The sequence below is a fragment of the Rhinatrema bivittatum genome, chromosome 8 (genome assembly GCF_901001135.1).
Source record: "Rhinatrema bivittatum chromosome 8, aRhiBiv1.1, whole genome shotgun sequence".
NCBI lineage: Eukaryota > Metazoa > Chordata > Amphibia > Gymnophiona > Rhinatrematidae > Rhinatrema > Rhinatrema bivittatum.
This window is the reverse complement of record NC_042622.1, coordinates 210,083,867-210,105,660: the sequence shown is the minus strand read 5'-3', so window position 1 is coordinate 210,105,660 and position 21,794 is coordinate 210,083,867. Positions and strand designations below refer to the sequence as shown.

The 21,794-nt window shown below is 47.8% G+C and overlaps 1 protein-coding gene across 1 annotated transcript in view; it reads right to left on the bottom strand.

Moving 5' to 3' along the window:
• Positions 1-21,794, bottom strand: part of ELN (elastin) — a 208,687-nt gene that overhangs the window by 68,841 nt on the left and 118,052 nt on the right. Inside the window, exons 16-23 of the mRNA XM_029613541.1 lie at positions 19,811-19,852; positions 19,127-19,189; positions 16,044-16,097; positions 13,902-14,069; positions 13,641-13,688; positions 9,302-9,352; positions 8,587-8,622; positions 6,681-6,716 (exon numbers count right to left, since the gene is read on the bottom strand). Coding sequence (XP_029469401.1) covers positions 6,681-6,716; positions 8,587-8,622; positions 9,302-9,352; positions 13,641-13,688; positions 13,902-14,069; positions 16,044-16,097; positions 19,127-19,189; positions 19,811-19,852 — 498 coding nt within the window. The remainder of the gene's footprint in view (positions 1-6,680; positions 6,717-8,586; positions 8,623-9,301; positions 9,353-13,640; positions 13,689-13,901; positions 14,070-16,043; positions 16,098-19,126; positions 19,190-19,810; positions 19,853-21,794) is intronic.

Genomic DNA, 21,794 nt, shown 5'->3' with positions numbered 1-21,794 from the left:
TAAGTCTATATGTGTGCCCTCTCTCCTGAGCTGTGAGGGATGAGACTAAGCCTGCATGAACGCTCTCTCCTGAGCTGTGAGGGATGAGACTAAGCCTGCATGAACGCTCTCTCCTGAGCTGTGAGGGATCAGACTAAGCCTGCATGAACGCTCTCTCCAGAGATGTGAGGGATCAGACTAAGTCTATATGTGTGCCCTCTCTCCTGAGCTGTGAGGGATGAGACTAAGCCTGCATGAACGCTCTCTCCTGAGCTGTGAGGGATGAGACTAAGCCTGCATGAATGCTCTCTCCTGAGCTGTGAGGGATCAGACTAAGCCTGCATGAACGCTCTCTCCTGAGCTGTGAGGGATCAGACTAAGCCTGCATGAACGCTCTCGCCTGAGCTGTGAGGGATGAGACTAAGCCTGCATGACCGCTGTCTCCTGAGCTGTGAGGGATCAGACTAAGCCTGCATGAACGCTCTCTCCTGAGTTGTGAGGGATCAGACTAAGCCTGCATGAACGCTCTCTCCTGAGCTGTGAGGGATCAGACTAAGCCTGCATGAACGCTCTCTCCTGAGCTGTGAGGGATCAGACTAAGTCTATATGTGTGCCCTCTCTCCTGAGCTGTGAGGGATGAGACTAAGCCTGCATGAACGCTCTCTCCTGAGCTGTGAGGGATCAGACTAAGCCTGCATGAACGCTCTCTCCTGAGCTGTGAGGGATCAGACTAAGCCTGCATGAACGCTCTCGCCTGAGCTGTGAGGGATCAGACTAAGTCTATATGTGTGCCCTCTCTCCTGAGCTGTGAGGGATGAGACTAAGCCTGCATGAACGCTCTCTCCTGAGCTGTGAGGGATGAGACTAAGCCTGCATGAATGCTCTCTCCTGAGCTGTGAGGGATCAGACTAAGCCTGCATGAACGCTCTCTCCAGAGATGTGAGGGATCAGACTAAGTCTATATGTGTGCCCTCTCTCCTGAGCTGTGAGGGATGAGACTAAGCCTGCGAGTTCTCTCTCTCCTGAGCTGTGAGGGATCAGACTAAGCCTGCATGAACGCTCTCTCCTGAGCTGTGAGGGATCAGACTAAGCCTGCATGAACGCTCTCTCCTGAGCTGTGAGGGATGAGACTAAGTCTATATGTGTGCCCTCTCTCCTGAGCTGTGAGGGATGAGACTAAGCCTGCATGAACGCTCTCTCCTGAGCTGTGAGGGATGAGACTAAGCCTGCATGAACGCTCTCTCCTGAGCTGTGAGGGATCAGACTAAGCCTGCATGAACGCTCTCTCCTGAGCTGTGAGGGATGAGACTAAGTCTATATGTGTGCCCTCTCTCCTGAGCTGTGAGGGATGAGACTAAGCCTGCATGAACGCTCTCTCCTGAGCTGTGAGGGATGAGACTAAGCCTGCATGAACGCTCTCTCCTGAGCTGTGAGGGATGAGACTAAACCTGCGAGTTCTCTCTCTCCTGAGCTGTGAGGGATCAGACTAAGCCTGTGAGCGCTCTCTCTCCTGAGCTGTGAGGGATCAGACTAAGCCTGTGAGTTCTCTCTCTCCTGAGCTGTGAGGGATCAGACTAAGCCTGCATGAACGCTCTCTCCTGAGCTGTGAGGGATGAGACTAAGTCTATATGTGTGCCCTCTCTCCTGAGCTGTGAGGGATGAGACTAAGCCTGCATGAATGCTCTCTCCTGAGCTGTGAGGGATGAGACTAAGCCTGCATGAACGCTCTCTCCTGAGCTGTGAGGGATGAGACTAAACCTGCGAGTTCTCTCTCTCCTGAGCTGTGAGGGATCAGACTAAGCCTGTGAGCGCTCTCTCTCCTGAGCTGTGAGGGATCAGACTAAGCCTGTGAGTTCTCTCTCTCCTGAGCTGTGAGGGATCAGACTAAGCCTGCATGAACGCTCTCTCCTGAGCTGTGAGGGATGAGACTAAACCTGTGAGTGCTCTCTTTCCTGAGCTGTGAGGGATCAGACTAAGCCTGCATGAACGCTCTCTCCTGAGCTGTGAGGGATGAGACTAAGTCTATATGTGTGCCCTCTCTCCTGAGCTGTGAGGGATGAGACTAAACCTGTGAGTGCTCTCTTTCCTGAGCTGTGAGGGATCAGACTAAGCCTGTGAGCGCTCTCTCTCCTGAGCTGTGAGGGATGAGACTAAGCCTGCGAGTTCTCTCTCTCCTGAGCTGTGAGGGATGAGACTAAACCTGCGAGTTCTCTCTCTCCTGAGCTGTGAGGGATCAGACTAAGCCTGTGAGTTCTCTCTCTCCTGAGCTGTGAGGGATCAGACTAAGCCTGTGAGTTCTCTCTCTCCTGAGCTGTGAGGGATCAGACTAAGCCTGTGAGTTCTCTCTCTCCTGAGCTGTGAGGGATCAGACTAAGCCTGTGAGTTCTCTCTCTCCTGAGCTGTGAGGGATCAGACTAAGCCTGTGAGTTCTCTCTCTCCTGAGCTGTGAGGGATCAGACTAAGCCTGTGAGTTCTCTCTCTCCTGAGCTGTGAGGGATCAGACTAAGCCTGTGAGTTCTCTCTCTCCTGAGCTGTGAGGGATCAGACTAAGCCTGCATGAACGCTCTCTCCTGAGCTGTGAGGGATCAGACTAAGCCTGCGAGTTCTCTCTCTCCTGAGCTGTGAGGGATGAGACTAAGCCTGCATGAACGCTCTCTCCTGAGCTGTGAGGGATCAGACTAAGCCTGCGAGTTCTCTCTCTCCTGAGCTGTGAGGGATCAGACTAAGCCTGTGAGTTCTCTCTCTCCTGAGCTGTGAGGGATCAGACTAAGCCTGCATGAATGCTCTCTCTCCTGAGCTGTGAGGGATCAGACTAAGCCTGCGAGTTCTCTCTCTCCTGAGCTGTGAGGGATGAGACTAAGCCTGCATGAATGCTCTCTCTCCTGAGCTGTGAGGGATCAGACTAAGCCTGCGAGTTCTCTCTCTCCTGAGCTGTGAGGGATCAGACTAAGCCTGCGAGTTCTCTCTCTCCTGAGCTGTGAGGGATCAGACTAAGCCTGCATGAATGCTCTCTCTCCTGAGCTGTGAGGGATCAGACTAAGCCTGCGAGTTCTCTCTCTCCTGAGCTGTGAGGGATCAGACTAAGCCTGCGAGTTCTCTCTCTCTCCTGAGCTGTGAGGGATGAGACTAAGCCTGCATGAATGCTCTCTCTCCTGAGCTGTGAGGGATCAGACTAAGCCTGTGAGTTCTCTCTCTCCTGAGCTGTGAGGGATGAGACTAAGCCTGTGAGCGCTCTCTCTCCTGAGCTGTGAGGGATCAGACTAAGCCTGTGAGCGCTCTCTCTCCTGAGCTGTGAGGGATCAGACTAAGCCTGCGAGTTCTCTCTCTCCTGATCTGTGAGGGATCAGACTAAGCCTGCGAGTTCTCTCTCTCCTGAGCTGTGAGGGATGAGACTAAGCCTGTGAGCGCTCTCTCTCCTGAGCTGTGAGGGATCAGACTAAGCCTGCGAGTTCTCTCTCTCCTGATCTGTGAGGGATCAGACTAAGCCTGCGAGTTCTCTCTCTCCTGAGCTGTGAGGGATCAGACTAAGCCTGTGAGTGCTCTCTCTCCTGAGCTGTGAGGGATCAGACTAAGCCTGCGAGTTCTCTCTCTCCTGAGCTGTGAGGGATCAGACTAAGCCTGCGAGTTCCCTCTCTCCTGAGCTGTGAGGGATCAGACTAAGCCTGTGAGTGCTCTCTCTCCTGAGCTGTGAGGGATCAGACTAAGCCTGTGAGTTCTCTCTCTCCTGAGCTGTGAGGGATCAGACTAAGCCTGTGAGTTCTCTCTCTCCTGAGCTGTGAGGGATCAGACTAAGCCTGTGAGCGCTCTCTCTCCTGAGCTGTGAGGGATGAGACTAAACCTGCGAGTTCTCTCTCTCCTGAGCTGTGAGGGATCAGACTAAGCCTGTGAGTGCTCTCTCTCCTGAGCTGTGAGGGATCAGACTAAGCCTGTGAGCGCTCTCTCTCCTGAGCTGTGAGGGATCAGACTAAGCCTGTGAGTTCTCTCTCTCCTGAGCTGTGAGGGATCAGACTAAGCCTGTGAGCGCTCTCTCTCCTGAGCTGTGAGGGATGAGACTAAGCCTGTGAGTTCTCTCTCTCCTGAGCTGTGAGGGATCAGACTAAGCCTGTGAGTGCTCTCTCTCCTGAGCTGTGAGGGATCAGACTAAGCCTGTGAGCGCTCTCTCTCCTGAGCTGTGAGGGATGTGACTAAGCCTGCATGAGTGCTCTCTCCTGAGAGAGAGGGCAGCCAGTAAGCAGGGGGAATGGACAGGTGGAAAGACTTAACTGACCTCTAGGATTATGGGAGAAGTCATTTTTTTCTTCTAGCCCATGGGTCCCAAACTCTGGCCCTAGGCTCGGATGCAGCCCTTGGCTGAATTTCATCCGCCCCCTGGTAGCAATGGCAGAAGGAGCTTGATCTGGCCCTCAGCAGCCTTGATGGAAGGCGTAGGATCTGGCCTGCAGTGGCGGCGCTGGGAGAGCATTCGTTGCTACCGCGCCACAGATGCTTGAAGTCAGAAATGCAAGTGGCAGCCCGTCAGAGCGGCATGGGCAGGGCACGCCAGTGCAAGGACACCACTGATTTGCTGGCATCCGTGCTACTTGTCCAGGTGGCGCCACTTAAGACCAATGGCAGAGAGCAAGGGGTGCAGCACTGCCATAAGGAGTTTTCAGCTGCCGCAGAGAGCAGTGTAAGTGAAGGGGAGGAGGGCACCAGCGGTACTGAACCCCGAGTTCTGCGGGGCTGCCAGGGGGTGGTGATGGGTGTACTTGCCAGGTTCTTGTGGCCTGGATTGGCCACTGTTGGAAGCAGGATGCTGGGCTTGATGGACCCTTGGTCTGACCCAGGATGGCATGTTCTTATGTTCTTATGGGTCCTGCAGCTGCCGGCCATGCTGCCATCTCTTTGGAGCTGTGGGGAGGGGGGGGGGGGGCCTGGACATCGTTCCCTAAGGATGCAGGCTTTGGAGATGCAGAATGCGGAAATGCTTCATTACTGCAAACCAAATACCGAGTCTGAGTGTCTCTCCCTGGATTAGGATCTCCAGAGGGGGCTCTTTGATCAAACCTTGAATCTGGCATGTTGAAAGAGGAGGAAGTGAGAGGAGGGGAAAGGGGAGAAGGGATGGGGGAAAGAGATGAGAAAGGGAAGGGAAGTAGAGGGGAGCAAGAGTGAAGGGTGGACGTGAGATAGTGCACACCACACACACTCACACACACTCACACACACACACATACACACACACACACACACTCACACACACACTCACACACACACTCACACACACACTCACACACTCACATACACACACACACTTACACACACACACTCACATACACACACACACACACACACAAACATCCCATCACGCCAACCATGCACCCTCCACCCTCCCTGCCCTCTACTTCCCTAGGTGGGCTGATATTGGGGGAGAGGGGTTGCTGGGGGATGTGACAGGGTCATCGACGTTATGGAAATCTACAATTATTACTACCGACAGGATTTGCCACATCCTACTTCCCTAGGAATCCTGCCCCTTCCTTCCCACTTCGCCAGCATTTCAAATCACCCACAGGGCCAGACATGGTTGGCCCCCCTCCACCCCCCCTGTCAAACCTTCTCAGCAAACAACTGCAAGGGGGCTCCATCTCCCTCCCAGCTCAGCAAACTCTTGAGGAGGACCTCCCGCTGCACTGGCCCTCTCGGCGGCTTGGAATCTCCTGTGCGGTCCTTCTCTCGAAAAGTTTAAGGATCCCTGTTCTGGACAGCAGCAGGAAGCCAGCTACAAGGAGAGTCCATTGTGCTACATGTAAGTGTGCACCGGTTACGGCCCTTCCTTTGAGCAATTTGTTGATGTGCACACATCTCAGCCATAGACATGACCTCAGCCTTCCACTTACAATTGGTCAACCCATAAAGCTTTAAAGATGTTTTGGTTTGCTTCGATCATTGTTTAAATTACTGCTTTGTTTAAATATGTTTTATAATCGTTTTAATTATCTTCTGTAGTAATTTTACGTAGGTAATTTTTGTAAGCCGCCTAGAACTTGGGATGGTGCGGCCTAGAAATATATATGCTTTTAAAATAAATGCAAGTCTACAAATGGGTAAACTATGCATATATATATATCCAGAATATGATTAGCATCTCACCGCATTTAATAATGCACAGGAATTCAAAAAGTTATTGCCTTTGATTTTAGCCTGCAGGGCATCATGGGAAAAGCAGTGCAGGAAGTAGGCTTGCGGCAGTGAGCAGTGATGATCTGATGCTTCTGCAGTTCAAGGGCAGAGGTTGCCACCGGCAATGCAAGGGCCGCAATATTCTGGATTGCTACTTAAGAGACTGCACACAACCAGACTATATGTGCACACGGCAAACTATCTCCTTGTGGTGCCATCACATACCCATGTTGCACACCTCTTGCTATCATACTAAAAGCAACCTGAGACCTTCAATATGTGCGCACTAAAGCAGAAAGGTGCAACCATGCCAGTGCAGTCAGGAAAAAAGCACTGCACATCTTCACTGCCATGAACTATATTCATTGCACGCTGAGCAAGGGCGCAAACAGACATTTCAACCAGTGAACTGAGCAGAGCAGTGTTAGAATCGGCAGAGCTGCACTCGGAAAGGTTCATCTTTACAGAGTACCTGCTGCCGCCAAGCAACGTATGCTGCCAGTTCACTCACTGAAAGGAGAGGAGGTGTTAATTCGTACCTAGAACTGGAGCGGCCCCCGGCGCAGGAGTGACAGCTACAGGGAAAAAAATCACAAAAATTGTGAAAGGATTAAATGGGAGGTATGGGAAGAGCAGCAGTGTGCTACTTAGGGACTAACAACATTCACTGCATCCACACCTGGCAATGCTATTTCTCCCCACACAGGCTTGGATATCTACCGCACGGCTGGAGAGGAAACAGACAGGAGACTTCTCATTGTCAAACAGTCCCTCACACCATCACTGCTATCCTAGCCATTGTGTAGTGCATTCCCTATAACTGTCTCTCTCCTGAGCTGTGAGGGATCAGACTAAGCCTGTGAGTACTCTCCTGAGATGTGAGGGATCAGACCAAGCCTGTGAGCGCTCTCTCTCCTGAGCTGTGAGGGATGTGACTAAGCCTGTGAGTGCTCTCTTTCCTGAGCTGTGAGGGATCTGACTAAGCCTGTGAGTGCTCTCTCTCCTGAAATGTGAGGGATCAGACCAAGCCTGTGAGCACTCTCTCTCCTGAGATGTGAGGGATCAGATTAAGCCTGAATGCATTCTCTTTCTTGAGCTCTGAGGGATTAGATTAAATTTGCATGCACTCTTTCTCCTGAGATATGAAGGCTGAGACTAAGCCTGTGAGCGCTCTCTCTCCTGAGCTGTGAGGGATCTGACTAAGCCTGTGAGTGCTCTCTCTCCTGAGCTGTGAGGGATCTGACTAAGCCTGTGAGTGCTCTCTCTCCAGAGCTGTGAGGGATGTGACTAAGCCTGTGAGTGCTCTCTTTCCTGAGCTGTGAGGGATCTGACTAAGCCTGTGAGTGCTCTCTTTCCTGAGCTGGGAGGGATCAGACTAAGCCTGTGAGTGCTCTCTCTCCTGAGCTGTAAGGGTCAGACTAAGCCTGTGAGTGCTCTCTTTCCTGAGCTGTGAGGGATCTGACTAAGCCTGTGAGTGCTCTCTCTCCTGAGCTGTAAGGGTCAGACTAAGCCTGTGAGTGCTCTCTTTCCTGAGCTGTGAGGGATCTGACTAAGCCTGTGAGTGCTCTCTCTCCTGAGCTGTGAGGGATCTGACTAAGCCTGTGAGTGCTCTCACATTGCCTGTTTGTTCTCTGAGCTATGTTTGCCATGTTTTTCAAGCTGCATCAAATTACTCCCAGTTTCCCATTATTAAAGAAGACAACACTGCTTTGGGAGTTGAACTTGTTTGCCTTTTCTTCAGAGACCGTTATTTATGCAGTCATACATTTGTGAAGTGTTATAGTTTAAAGAAGGGAAGCAGTGTCTGTCTCATCGCTCACCCGGCTGGAAACCCTGGAGCACCTTTGATGGACTGCACTGGACAGGAACGAATCCTGCTCAGGAAGCTCCCCCAGCAGAGCAAAACCACCGCAAATTGCAAAGCCTGAACCTTTCTCTGCCCTCCCATTCCTCCTATTATTTCCTTCCTCCTCTTCTATCCAATTTTCCCTTCTCCACCAGCACTTTCAAGCTTTGCCTCTGTCTCTTTCCTTCCCTTTGGTTTGCCTCTCGTTCTCTTTACTTTGCCTTTACCATTCTCTCTTTACCGTGTCACGCTCTCTCGCTATCTCTCAATCTTTCTCGCTCTCCCGTTGCTCCATTTCTTCCCTATTTGTATCCTTCCCATTATACTCCTCCTCTATTTTCTTTCTTTTCCCATTCGTACTTTTCCACCGCTCCCTTTTCTGTCTTTCGTTCAGTTTCTCCCCGAGTTTCCCTCTGTGTACAGCCCCCTTTGATTCTCCCACGTTTTCTTCCCTCTTTCTTTCCTTTCCAAAGACTATTGCTGGGTATAAACAGATCATGGTATGAAAGACCACTAGTAGGTATCCATGAAGAAACTATGATAACGGACATACAGCATCAATAATTATCTAATGACTAGACGTGGGCTTATACACTCACCTGCCACGCCCGGAAAGCCACCAACTCCTGGAACACCTAAAATAGCAATTAATTCAGAAATATGGTTTTAAAGAAAACTAAAATTACCCCAAACCAAACCAACTAGTTGTAACTTAATTCAAACAAACTGATGGAAGTATAACAATTTAACTCAAACCTATTAAATATGACTTAGCCTTTCCCAACGATCTAAGCCCAAAGATAAACTATAACCCTACACAATGTTTCCATATATCGCTAGTAGATATACATGAGGGAACTATGGTAATGCACATTCAGCATCAATAATTATCTAATGACTAGACATTTATTTATTTATTTACTTATAACGTTTCTATACCGAAGTTCAAATAACAGAGTTAATTATCACTCCGGTTTACATTGCAACCATAAAAAACAGTGACAAAGTTGTCTTACATAGAACAGGGGGAGAGAAAAACTTGGATACAGCTTAAGCATGGGGAGTAACGTGTCAAAACTGGTAAGAACTGGTAAGAGTTGGCTTTTTGGGGTAACAAGGTGTTCCGAGGGAGGGGGTAGGAATGAGGGATTGGAAGGGGGGTTGGAAGGTGGGGGGGGGGGGGGTAGCGGAGGGTTACCATAGATTTAATGAAACTAATATACATATATTAAATTATATTAAATAGCTTAGGCAGCGGAAGAATAAGTGCTTAGGCATCTGAGCTTAGGAAGAGACATGGGTTTATACACTCACCTGCCACGCCCGGAAAGCCACCAACTCCTGGAATGCCAACCCCTGGAACACCTAAAAAAGCAATTAATTCAGAAATATGGTTTTAAAGAAAACTAAAATTACTCCAAACCAAACTGACTAGTTGTAACTTAATCCATACAAACTTATGGAAGTATAACAATTTAACTCAAATCTACTAAATGTGAATTAGCCTTTCCCAACAAACAATCTAACCCCAAAGCCACACTATCCCTACATAATGGCTCCATATATCAGTGGGTGCTCAAATTGGTCCTCGAACCCTTCCCTGCCAGTTGAGTTTTCAGGATATTGCATATTCATTAGGGTTATCTTGAAACCCCAAGGGCTAGTAGGTTGGACTCAATGATTTATTTGAATACCACAGCCATTCACAACTTAGCAAAATCTAACTCAACTTAATGTATCCAACAACATACTGACTCAAGTCAATCTATCCAAACCCAGCCAAATACAATGTAATCCATCTCAATGTGCCCAAACCTAAGTAAATACAAACTAACCAAATGCAGTTAAACACAAAATAACCCAGCTGTAGGAAGATATCTTATGTTTACCACTGAATCACCAAATATGACTTAGGGAATGGCCTCTGCTATTACTGGCATCAGTAGCATGGGATCTTCTTGGTGTTTTGGTACTTGCCAGGTTCTTGTGGCCTGGTTTACAGGTTTAGCCTCTGTTGGAAACAGGATGCTGGGCTTGATGGACCCTTGGTCTGACCCAGTATGGCAATTTCTTATGCTCTTATAATAGCCAAAAAATGTTCAGGCCAAATACTGAACAGGCCCCAAACAGTCACAGCAAGAGAAAGAACTTTTGCCCAGATGAACTTTACACTGAAGGATACTTTACCAAGATGTGCCTGTTTGTAAATGTCTTTCTAAATAAAAAAGCAGACAGAGAGACAATACGACTTAAGCTCATAAGCAGGCAGAGACCAGAGGTCAGTCAGAGACAGAGGCAGTCAGAGACAGAGAAAAACACTGTGGCACACAGCTTGGCATACAGACATGGCAGTTCTCTCCCCGAAGAAATGGGGAAGGGGAAGAATACCTACAACATGGCAGGACCCTCCCCCGAAGAAATGGGGAAGGGGGAAAAGACCTGCAATGCGGCAAAGACCCTCCATCCACCATGTGATTATGCATGAGCTTATGCATATTTATCAGCTGGAAAGTATAATACAGGTGGGCAAAGAAGAAGAAAGGGGAGATCCGGGGGTGAATCCTGAGTAAAACCCTGAAACCAGAGAAGGGACTCCTGAAAGAAAAGAAAGGGGAGCCTGAAGCAGACCAGCATCGAGGTGGTCTGCTATCGAGGAGGGAGAAGACTCGGTGTGGCCAAGAGTCCGGGGCAGGAGACCAGAGAGGAGACGCCCTGCTCAGGTGCGGAGAGTGACACGGAGTCTGAGATGGTGAGGGGCGAGAGCAAGCCCAGATAGCCTGGCAAGTACAAGAGCCAGAAGCAAATTTCCTTCTGGGACCGCCTGCCCACTCTGCCAGTCCTAAGCCCAGGAAGCAGGCTTCTCCCCTGCCCACATTCTCCAGACCTCCAGCCAGCATCTGCTTCAGAGATGAACAAGGAGGTATCGCCTGAAGCTGAGACCAGGGGTAAGTAAGTTAGCCATAAGTATTAATATATTAAGCAGGCTAAGGCTTATGGCATGTGTGAAACCACCCATGATATAGAACTTTTTTTTTAGGGAAACCAGTGCTTAGTGGCCAGGATGTTAGAGACAGGAATTGTTATTTTCTATATGCTATATCATGCCAAATCTGATAAATAAAAGTCTGTTTCTCAGGAGAATACACATTGTCTTTTCCCGACTTAGGATCGTGAAGTAAGGTGGAAGTGTCCGGTAGCAGACAGGTCTCTGCACCCCTAAACTTGCTTACACAGCCATACCTGCCATAAGAAGCCAAATGAAAACTACCCCAACCTAGTACACCCAAATTCAACAAATCACAAAATAAACCAATTTAATATACCCAAATTAAGAAAAACACAAGTTAATCCAATTTAATTTGCTCAAACTCAGCTAAGCACACATTAATCAAAATCAATGTATTGAAACTCAATCACAGAACACAGTACAGAGAGTAGTAAAAATATTTTGAAGATGAATCAGGTTAAACATACTGAGTTTGATATTTAGCTGTAGGCTGTCCTCATAAGTCACACAGATACTTACCCTGGTAGCTTGCACTGAATATTCAGAGGCACAGCCTTGCCACTGAACATATCCATACAAACCCAGTTTTCTAAGTCTGTTTATCTCAATAACTTTTGGACTGCCTCTCTAGCACGACTAAAGTTATCTGTATTACTCACCTGGATAACTTTGAATATCTAGTTAGGATATCCAGTCCACCTGGAAATACCCATGGAACCCTGCCTCCTATCCAGATAAATTTTACATGGGTAATGACTTACCTGGATAAAACCTATCTGAAAGAGAGAGAGCAAGTGAGTGTGAGAATGAGGGATGGCATATGTAAATGAGTGAGAGAGAGAGAGCATGTATGAGTGAGAGAGATAACCTGTGTGTGTGTCTGTGTGAGCATATGTGAGAGAGAGAGCGCATGTATGAGCATGAGTGTGTGTGAGAGACAGCGGGATTGTGTAACTGAGCATGTGTGTGAAAGAATGAACATGTGTGTGTGACAGAGTGGGCGTGTATGAAAGAGCGAGGAGAAAGTCTGTGCATCTCTCCCATCTGCCCTTTAATCCACAATAATCTCAGAGTGACTAGAAATCAAAGGTTCCCAGGTATGGAAAGTGGGGGATATTAATTATTGAATGTTATTTGATGTCTGTGCTATTTTGAAATATTTGATTGATATCTGGGAAAATTAAAAAATATATGTATGAGTTTTTAATTCTTTTGTTAACTGATTTGAAATATTTATTCTTTTTATTAGTGTGGTTTTAAGAACATAAGATGTTGCCACGCTGGGTCCGCCAACAAAGGTCTACTATCAGTCCCATCCGTTCAATCGGCTCATTTTATCAGACGTCAGAGAAAGAGCTTTTTCTATCGCAGGCCCTAAATGATGGAATCAATTATGGTGTGAACTCAGGATACAAGAAGACCTTAAAGCCTTTAAGACGACATTAAAAAACTTGGCTCTTTAAAAAGGCGTACAACATCTGAATCAGATTACACCTAGACGTCATTCCTCAGTCAAAGTATCCAGAACCATGCTGGGCGCTGTAGGTGTCAGCGACTGCAAACACAAATTCTGAGGGCGCGAGGACATAGGCTTCATTTTGGACGTCATATTTAAGTAAATATTTCTCCATAATGCAAAGATGAAAAGTGGCATTCTTTAACTACGTCAGTGTCGGGGGATCGATCAAAAGCCGCTTCAGAGCGGTTTACAGCACAGCAGAGCGTAGAAATATAATGTACATGTCGCTGTGATATTTATACCTCAGAAGATCGCATTTTGAAGGGCCTTTTTTCATGCAAAACCTATTACAAATGCAAACTTTTTCGTTGTGTGTGGAGTGGGCTAGGAGCAGGAGGGAGAGCCAGGCTGCAGCCTTTTTCTCTGAAAAATTCATGGAAAGTCTGCGGGTAAAACGAGCCATAGATTTTACACCAGTGCGGACAGGGTACAAAATTATCTCCCCCCCCTCCCCCCCCCAGAGAGGGAAATCCTGAAACTGCCTGCATGCTGCTTTTCAAAGGAGACCAGACCACCTGCTGGCAGGGGGAGCGTGGGCCCTTTTGAAGCAGGTGACGAGTGCCCACGTTAAAATACGGACAAGGATTTCAGAATGCAATCCCTGCCTGGACTTTCCCTCCCCCGACCTAAGCCCGCCCCCCCTTTTTTTTGACTGCAGGTATGTGCGCTGTTTTTCAGCCCGCGTGCTTGCACCCGCACTAAGGGGATGGGGGTGTGGGGAATTTTCAGACTGTGTTTTGTTTTTTTTTGAGGGGGGAACGCATTTAGCCATGTAAAAATGATTGCATGTTGCCCTATAATGATGTAAAAAACAACATTACACTTGTTCAACTGGTGAGGCGCAGGCAGGAACGTTTCCTGCAAAGCCCCTTGCTTTATGGCAGTAACTTCCTGGCCTGCTGCTGTTTCTGGCTAAGTGTCTTTACTACTCAAGGTAATGCATCTTTGCAGTGTGTTGTGAATTTCTGCAGCAAGAATCCATGCCATCTGTAAGAATTAACAGTAAATAGGAAGGAAAAAGACAGCAGGACATGCCAATTGTACGTACTTTGTTATTCAACAAAAGCATGCAAATAAATTAAAAGTTCTACTAGAAAGGTTCAAGCTTGAGCTCAGTGACTACATACCGTACTTGGGAGGCTTGACACCCGGCTGAACTCCTATTTGGGGAATACCTGAAACACGAATTGAGAATCTTCATGATGGCTTATAAATATATTACATTCCTCCCTCCCTGACCGCTTCCCATTACGGCATCGATTGTCTGTTTCGGCAACTCTACCAAGTCTCGCTTAGTTTGAGCCACGGCGATGTCTTCGGAAAATCCAACACTTTATAATGTTTGCTTAAAAACGCTGCCGTAAACACTGAGGGGTTAGCGTAATTACCTGCGCCAGGCAAGACTCCAGTTCCTGGCACTAAGCCCGGCACCCCTCCTGCTCCTGGCACTTGGCCCGGCACTGCTCCAGCTCCCGGCACAGCTCCGGCTCCCGGCACCAAGCCTGGCACGGCTCCAGCCCCAGGAATAACCCCAGCACCAGGTACCACACCTGCCCCTGCAGACAGTGATCAGAGTTCCAACACGTGCACTGTTTAAAATGCCAGAGTAAAATTCAAGAAACAAAACCAACGAAAATATCTGAGGTGCCACCTTTTTATTGGACTAACTTAATACATTCCTTGACTTGCTTTTGAAAGCTAACACTCCCTTCCTCAGGTCAGAAAGGAATGAGCAAAAGATGACACTGACCAGGAAACATAAGTGACTCGTGAAAGGCATTCCAGTGATGCGGGGAAGGGGAAGAGGGGGTAGGTGGATGTTTGGCAGGAGATCAGAAGGTGACAGTCTGCATAACATTATGCCTTTTCTCATTCACACTTATAGTTTCTGCTAATGCCATCGGTATTCGGTAAGCCAGTGAGTGGCAAAGTTATCCAAAGTTATTTTGGTAACTTTAACCAGATATTCAGCTTCTGCTCAATGTACCCGGAGAAAGTTTTCCCGACCAAGTTATCCGCACAACTTTAGGGCAGGCCTTCATTGCAACCAGACTTATCTGCCTAATTTGTCCTGCCAGCTCTGAATACCATCACTGGCTGAATTATGTTTCGCTGCACCTCGGGAATACTCTCTAGGCCCAGATCTTCTGATGCAGATAATTTGTGTCTGTGCAACTATTTACTGTTGCGTCCGTCGGTCTTCGACAGCTTCGCCCCGTTTGCCTCACCTTATTCACGGCTCCTCCCGCTTACCTGGGCAAGATGGCTACCGCCGCGTCTACAAGCCAACCTCTCTGGCGCCCCCGGAACGGCTATGGTGCAGCCTCCCGCCATTGCTCCTCCCAGGTACCTACTATGGTGCGCGCGCAACCCACGTCTTTGTACCACCCTTGGCGTGAACCTCGAGGGCGTTCCCTCATGCTGACGTCACGCCATCGGGGTATATTACCTTCACTAATGTGCTAGTTCCCCGAGTTAGCAAGGACTCGAATCTGTTCTTGTCTATGCTACTCTGCCACTTCCGTGCTGCCGCAGGAAGCTCTCTCTCTGCCCTTCAGGGTAACAGCTATCCTGGATACTCGCTCCTCGGGGGCCCTCTGCTTTATTTCAGGTGCCTTACAGGGAACAGGTACTCGATCCTCGAGGGCCTGCTCTCCCTGCCTCGGTTCCTGTACTTTCTACAAATGACCTGGTGGAATCGCATATCAACAGCAAATACCTAGTGAGTACTCTAACTCTCAGTCTATCTCATCCACAGTATCTCCTCGCTGGGAGACCTGCTGCGGAACCTCCTGACGTCATCAAGGAGAGAAGGGCTCCCTCTGCCGAGGTCCCTGAGACTGCAACTACGAGACTGCCTCACTACTGCCACCTCTGGTGGTTCTCTTCAAGCTGTTTAATAAAAGAAGTCTTGTGTTTGTGTAGTACAAGTCTAGCCCAGTGCTGTGGCTCCTCACGGGGCTTCTCCTCGTGGGAGTGGTCACCTCCACAGCACCCAAGGATCCACCCAAACACACATAACCACAACATTTACCCGGACAAAATTTTTCCTGCCGAGTGGGAGTGGGAGGGGGAGAGGAGGATTTGAAGCCCAAAGATTTGTCCCAAAGTTATCTGACAAATCTTTTGATTATCCAGCTTGCTAGGACCTTCCTCTCTTGGGTTCATTCCTTCCCTACTTCTCCCACAGATCTTCCATGATTTTGAGGGAACACTCCAGGGAGAGACCGTGTTTCCCATCTCCATCTTCCCTGCTCAGACTCCTTAGTTCATCCCTCAGGACATCAGCCCTGTCCTGCTTTTGGATCTCTCTCTCTCGCCTGGATAGGCCGCACGCTGCTTAGATTGCGAACCTCCATGCCACCAGGTCACCTCACCCCTGACCCAGAGAGACCGTTCTGTGTTACCGGGAGGATTCAGCACAGAGTCAACGCAGCTGAAAAGATGAGCTCTGCGAAGTAAAATTACTCAGGGCGCAGGATAAAAAATGAGAAGGTCGGACAGTCTGAGGAAGGAGATGAACAACTCACCGTATTTTGCTGCCTTAGCAGCCGCCTTCAGTGCTGCTGCCTGAGCTCCCACACCTGTGGACAGACAAGCGAGCAGAGTACTTCAGAAGGGTCAGCAGGACGCAGGAGGGCCAGTCCGTCACGCCGCCACTCAAAGGCAAGCACAGCCCCTCGTTCAGCACATGGCGGGGGACGCTGCTTCTCCAGGGGACAATATTTAAAGCCCATTTACGCAGGTGAATCAATGGCCTTGTTGAATACTGCCCACCCTCTATGTGGGTGAGCTTATCCTCAGTAGGGGCAGGAATTCCTGAGGGCAGCGTTTGGGAAACCACACACACACGTTTGTAATTTCATCCATATGTGCATATTTTTACCAGGGAAAAGGGCCGGGGTAGCTACACGTTTTCCTCAGGAAGGGACCTTGCAGGCGAGCGAGTAGTTTGAATTATCCACCGCTTCAGTTAACCTTAGGAGGGCCACCTTCAGCAGCGCGGGGATCTGGGTAGGCGTGCCGCTGCTTAATGTCACCCGGGTAACTTTAGGACTGCATGTGTCTTCCCAACCAGCCTTAGCTCAGGTGAGCTTAGCTGGGTTGCGTTCAACGTTGGTGCCCCAACCCCGCCCCGCCCACCACCTTCCCTCTTTGTAACTGGTTAAACTGGCACAGGCTACAAATTAGCTGGGTAAAATGTAATTAAAGGTTTTTTTGCCCAGGTAACTTTGCAGTCACCCGGAGAAGCCCCTTTGTGTGAATAAAGGTAGCCGCTCGGCCCAGACAGATCTCAAAGGCTTTAATCTAGCTCGCTGTCCTCACTTATAGCCAACGCGCTGACCTCGTTGGTTCTTCTCGATAATGCGGCAAGCGTTGTAATAGAGGGATTAGTGTTGGGAGAGGCTTTTTTTTTTTTTTATTTACGGTTCTCTTAAGTGTGGTCTCTCTAAAATCTGTACGGTTTTTGTAGACAGGAAGCAAAATGTTGTTGTTGTTCTTGGTTTGTTTTTTTATATGAAGAACTGGGAGAGAGAGAGTTGGGAGTTGCTACTTTGGAAGACATGGAGATAGATACAGTAACTGGAAAGGAGTAGCTAACTCATCAACTAGAAACCAGATAAAAGAAAAATTAAATCAGATGGTTTATAGATGCTGCTTGACCCCAACTGCCTTGCCTAAAATCTATAAAAGCTTTTATTCTCCTCCTTGTTGGAGAGGGCGTGAGGGTACAATGGCTGAGGTCTGGTGGTGCTGTACAAAGACAGCAACGTTTTGAGCTCTAAATTAATTGGGAAAGTTCTTTTATTCACTTTGGTTATTTATTTTGAACATTTGGAGCCTGCACTTAATTCATGACTCAGGACGGAGTATAATAAAACGTTCATAAAAAAAAAAACTCAAACAAAAGAAAACAAGATAAATAGAAACAGATTATTGCAAGCCTTCATATTTATTTATAGCCAGCTAAATGTATCCTTCAGATCTGCTGCACTACCTCACTCTAATCTAAAATTGTAAAGACGCCACACCTATGGCCAATTAGATCATTCAAACGCTTGAGAAAATAAATGAGGTCAATATTCAAAAGTCATTTAGAGGGGTAACTCACAAGTTACCTGGTGATACAAGGCCGGGTGACTTAGCTGGATAGATCTGAAATTTGGATAAGTTAGCCGGATAAGTAAACCTCTCCCGGGGATGCCCACAGAACACCCAGAATATGGCAAAACTGGCATATTTGTCCCCTTATCCGGATAAATTAGAGTGATTATCCGGCTATAATTTAGCTGGATAAAAATGGGGCATTCTGGGAGCATTCCAGGGAGAGATTTACTTATCCGGCTAACTTAATCCAAATTTCAGATATAACCCAGCTACGTCACCCGGCCCTGTGTGACCAGATAGCGTGCTATATCTTGAAAAGATATCCGGATAAGCAGCGCGGTCAAAAACAACAACAAAAGAAAGAAATAAAAGGCTCAGTGGGCCAATCCCTTCCTACACCCCCGACAAAACCCATCAAAGGCCTTGTACTGATAAAACCCTTATAACGCACTGCGAGGGGATGTAGATGGCACTTCACGCATTCAGACCCAACTTTCTATTCACGTTCCGCCCCCCCCCCCGCCCAAACGAACTTTCAACTCCAACCGCTGAGTGGGTCACTTTCACTTGCCCACGTTGCTGTGAAGTACCCCGGCGCTCTCATACCTGCAGACTTTGTAGCCAATTTTCCAAGGAAAGCTATGCAGGTAATTTCCCTGTGAAAACTGCCTACAAGGCACATGGCCACAAAATAATCTATGTACTTTGTACCTATTTCGGGGGGGGGGGGGGGCATGTTGTTTATTCTCTCGACCTGAATACCCCTCCCTCCCCTCCCCCCAACCCCACCGGGATTGTCTCTTCTTAACCCCAGGTAATAGCGCACATACTTATAGCTGCTCTCAGCGGGACAATTTAGTTACCCGGCTACATCCTCTTGAGAGGCAACGCTCCCCTGAGTGTGCGTAAAAACCTGATCTGCAAGAACTGCCCTATCATCCCCAATGACAGGCCACCAAGCGCTCACTGGATTTTACAGCAGAGCTCCCCCAAGCCTGTCCTGGGAACTCCACCGCCTGTCGGGGTTTCAGGATACAGAAAGCACAAAGGAAGGCGATCTGTAATAGCCGTCAGGATGAAATAAAGAATAGATGCCTGTAGTCTAAAATCAATCCTTTATTGAAGTGGAGACACAAGGGTAGCCCTTGTGTCTCCACTTCAATTAGGGCTTTCAGGATATCCACACCGACTATGCCTTTGATAAACCTGCATACACTGGAAACCCAGTATACGCAAATTTAGCTCGTGCATAAGCCACTGTGCCTGTCCTGAAAGCCCAATTGGTCATGGGGTTGCTCAGGACAAGATTGGGCAGTCCTGCTCTCAACCTGTGTCTGAGCTCATGACTGAAGACGAGAGAGGGGACTGAGAAGAAGGATTGCTGTTAGTGTCTATCCAACAGCTCAGAGATTGAAATACTTTATTCCATGCGCTCAACAGACAGATCAGTCAGCCAGGCCACCATTACTGCATACGGATTCAGTTTGCGGATGCAGAATCATACCTGTCCCAGTGGGGTATCCGGCTTTTCCTCCAGCTCCAGCTCCCAAGCCGCCAGGGCCATAACCTGAAACCAGCCACCCAAGAATGAGCGTAAGAACCCCTAAGCTCATGAGATGATTAGAAAACGATGCTACGTTCCACAAACGCGTCAGCAGTAGGTACCAAGGAAATCCGTCTCCCTCCCGGGGACCATGAATTAAAGTACGTTTACCAGGGACTCCTGCGCCCGCCCAGAGATAGTGACTTGCAGGTAAAGTGTATGCATGGACCTCTACCAACCTAGTCTCTTCCCCCACCAATAGCCTACGATTAAAGATAGCTGTGCACTAAGGAAGATATGGACCAGAGCCATTCTCCGACCAAGCAGCAGTCACAGACATGGAAGGACAGATTCCTCAAAGGCCTGCTGGCCACCCTGAGGCAGGGACTGATGACACGGCTGCACAAGCGTGTCTTGCTCCTATTCAGAGGTAGCGTCTTGGGCTGCTGCTGGGGAGCTGCTTGTCAGGGAATTAGGGTATACAGGCCCTGCACGATCCTGATTTGAAGCTCACAGGATATTTTCAGATGATTTTTTTAGGATGTTAAGGATTACAAGAAACAGGAGAAAATTCTCAAGACCTAAAATGCTCTGAGAATCAAGAATTGTCATAGCCCAGAATTCTAAGATGTTAACAACGCCTACCGTAAGGCAGCTTTCCAGTACTGTAGGGTAATCCATAGCCACCTGGCAAAAGAAAACAAAAATTGGTCAGAATGTTTTGATTCATGCGCTCAACATAAACTTTGTTCAAGTTCCATTGACACAGGGATATTTAATGGGTGATCAGTAAAAGCACTGAAGAGGAACTGCAAGCAAGCACAGCATGTTCTGCCCAGCTTAAAAATGATGTAAATGCTTGGGGAAAGCTAAATATGGAAGATTTACAGATCAGCACAAAGGCATCCCATCTCACTGACCTTGCTTCTCAGAGGATCGCGCCCTACATTGCAGGGAATCCTCTCACTCTCACCTTGCTCCTCACAGCAAACACACCAGGTAAGCAGGCATCTTCAAGAGAGATTTGTGCTTGGCATTCAAGTTAGGTAGTGAAGGTGATAGACCAAAGGCAAAAAGCAAAGATATAAGGAAGGGAATATACAATGTACTGGCACAATTAAAACTGAAGGACATCTGGACCTCAGGTACTGACCAGGACGTTAATGCCACAGCATCTAAGAGACCCCCTGCCCCTTCTGGAATTGATTACCATTCACTGCTCTGAAGGATGAGACCATCTCAGGACCCCAAAACCAACGGTCACAATCATGGATAGAGAAGCAGTTTGAAAATAACTTTGGGACCTAGATGTAACCAAGAATAGATGTGTATGGTGCCAGTTAATTTTATCTGAAGATTTCCTGCAGTAAGGTTTTGAGTTGGACATCCATCCAGAGTGTCCTGTCTATTTTGGTTTGGCGCCTACACTCATCCACAGCATACACCTAATGACACAGTACTCACAGCAAGAGTTACCCCCCCCCTGTACACTGGGCCCCAGAAGTCTATCCTCTCCATCTTTTGAGGAATCTACTCCCCAGGGTTGTTGGACTGACCAGGGGCTTAGCCCCGAGACTGTGTGTGACTCCTGCCTTCCTGGATAATACGGGACTGAGTGTAACTCTCGCTTTCCTGGATAATACTAGAAGAAGGGGCTACAGAGGTGTCACTAGTAGGAAGAGGGAAGTAATATTCTTTCTACAGGTCTCTGCTGAGATCACACCTTGAGAACTGTGTACTTATATAAAAGGACTTTTATTTATTTATTTATTTATTTATTTATTTATTTATTTATTTAAAAGCTTTTATTACCCGCCCTTCCTACATTCAGGGCGGGATACATTACGAACATACATCGATAAGAAGAACAAAATCATATAACACCTTATTTACTCTTGAATAAGGGAACATAGACTATCGTATTAAAACATAGGTGTTGACTCTAATAAGGACAAAATAGCTAACAGGAGGCCATAAATAGGTTACCAAGGACTCGTTGAGGTAGACAGGTGTCAGGGACTATCCATTATCACTTAGGTTTGGGAATGCTTTTCTGAAGAGGAAAGTTTTTAGTGCTTTTTTTTAAAGAACATTCTTTCCTGGAGGCATCTTATTTCCTTTCATAAGCGGTTCCATAGGCGAGGACCTGCAGACAAGAATGCATGCCCTCTGGTTTCGTCAAGGTGGGTAAGCTTTGGAGATGGGACATCTAATAACATTGATATGATGGAAGCAATTCAAAGGCGAGCCACCAGAATGGTGCATGGCCTGCACTAAAAGCCATACACAGAGAGGTAGGACCTAAAGATATACCCTCTAAAAGAAAGGACATCGAGTGGAGAAATAATATAACCATTCAAATATTTACCACAGCCTTCGATAAGGAAGCATTTTCCAAGAATGAAAAGCTCAAGGACAAGAGCTCTGAAGGGAAGGAATCTTAAAATGAATGCAAGAAAATACTTTTACACTCAGAAGATGTTGCACATCTGGAGCAAACTTCTAGCAGAAGCAGTACGAGTCGCAACAGTGCTAGAATTCAAATAGGCTTGGGACCGGCAGGAAGAAACCTCAATGTCAGAACAAGGCAAGGCTAATGCCACAGACTATGCAGGCACAAAGGGGCAGG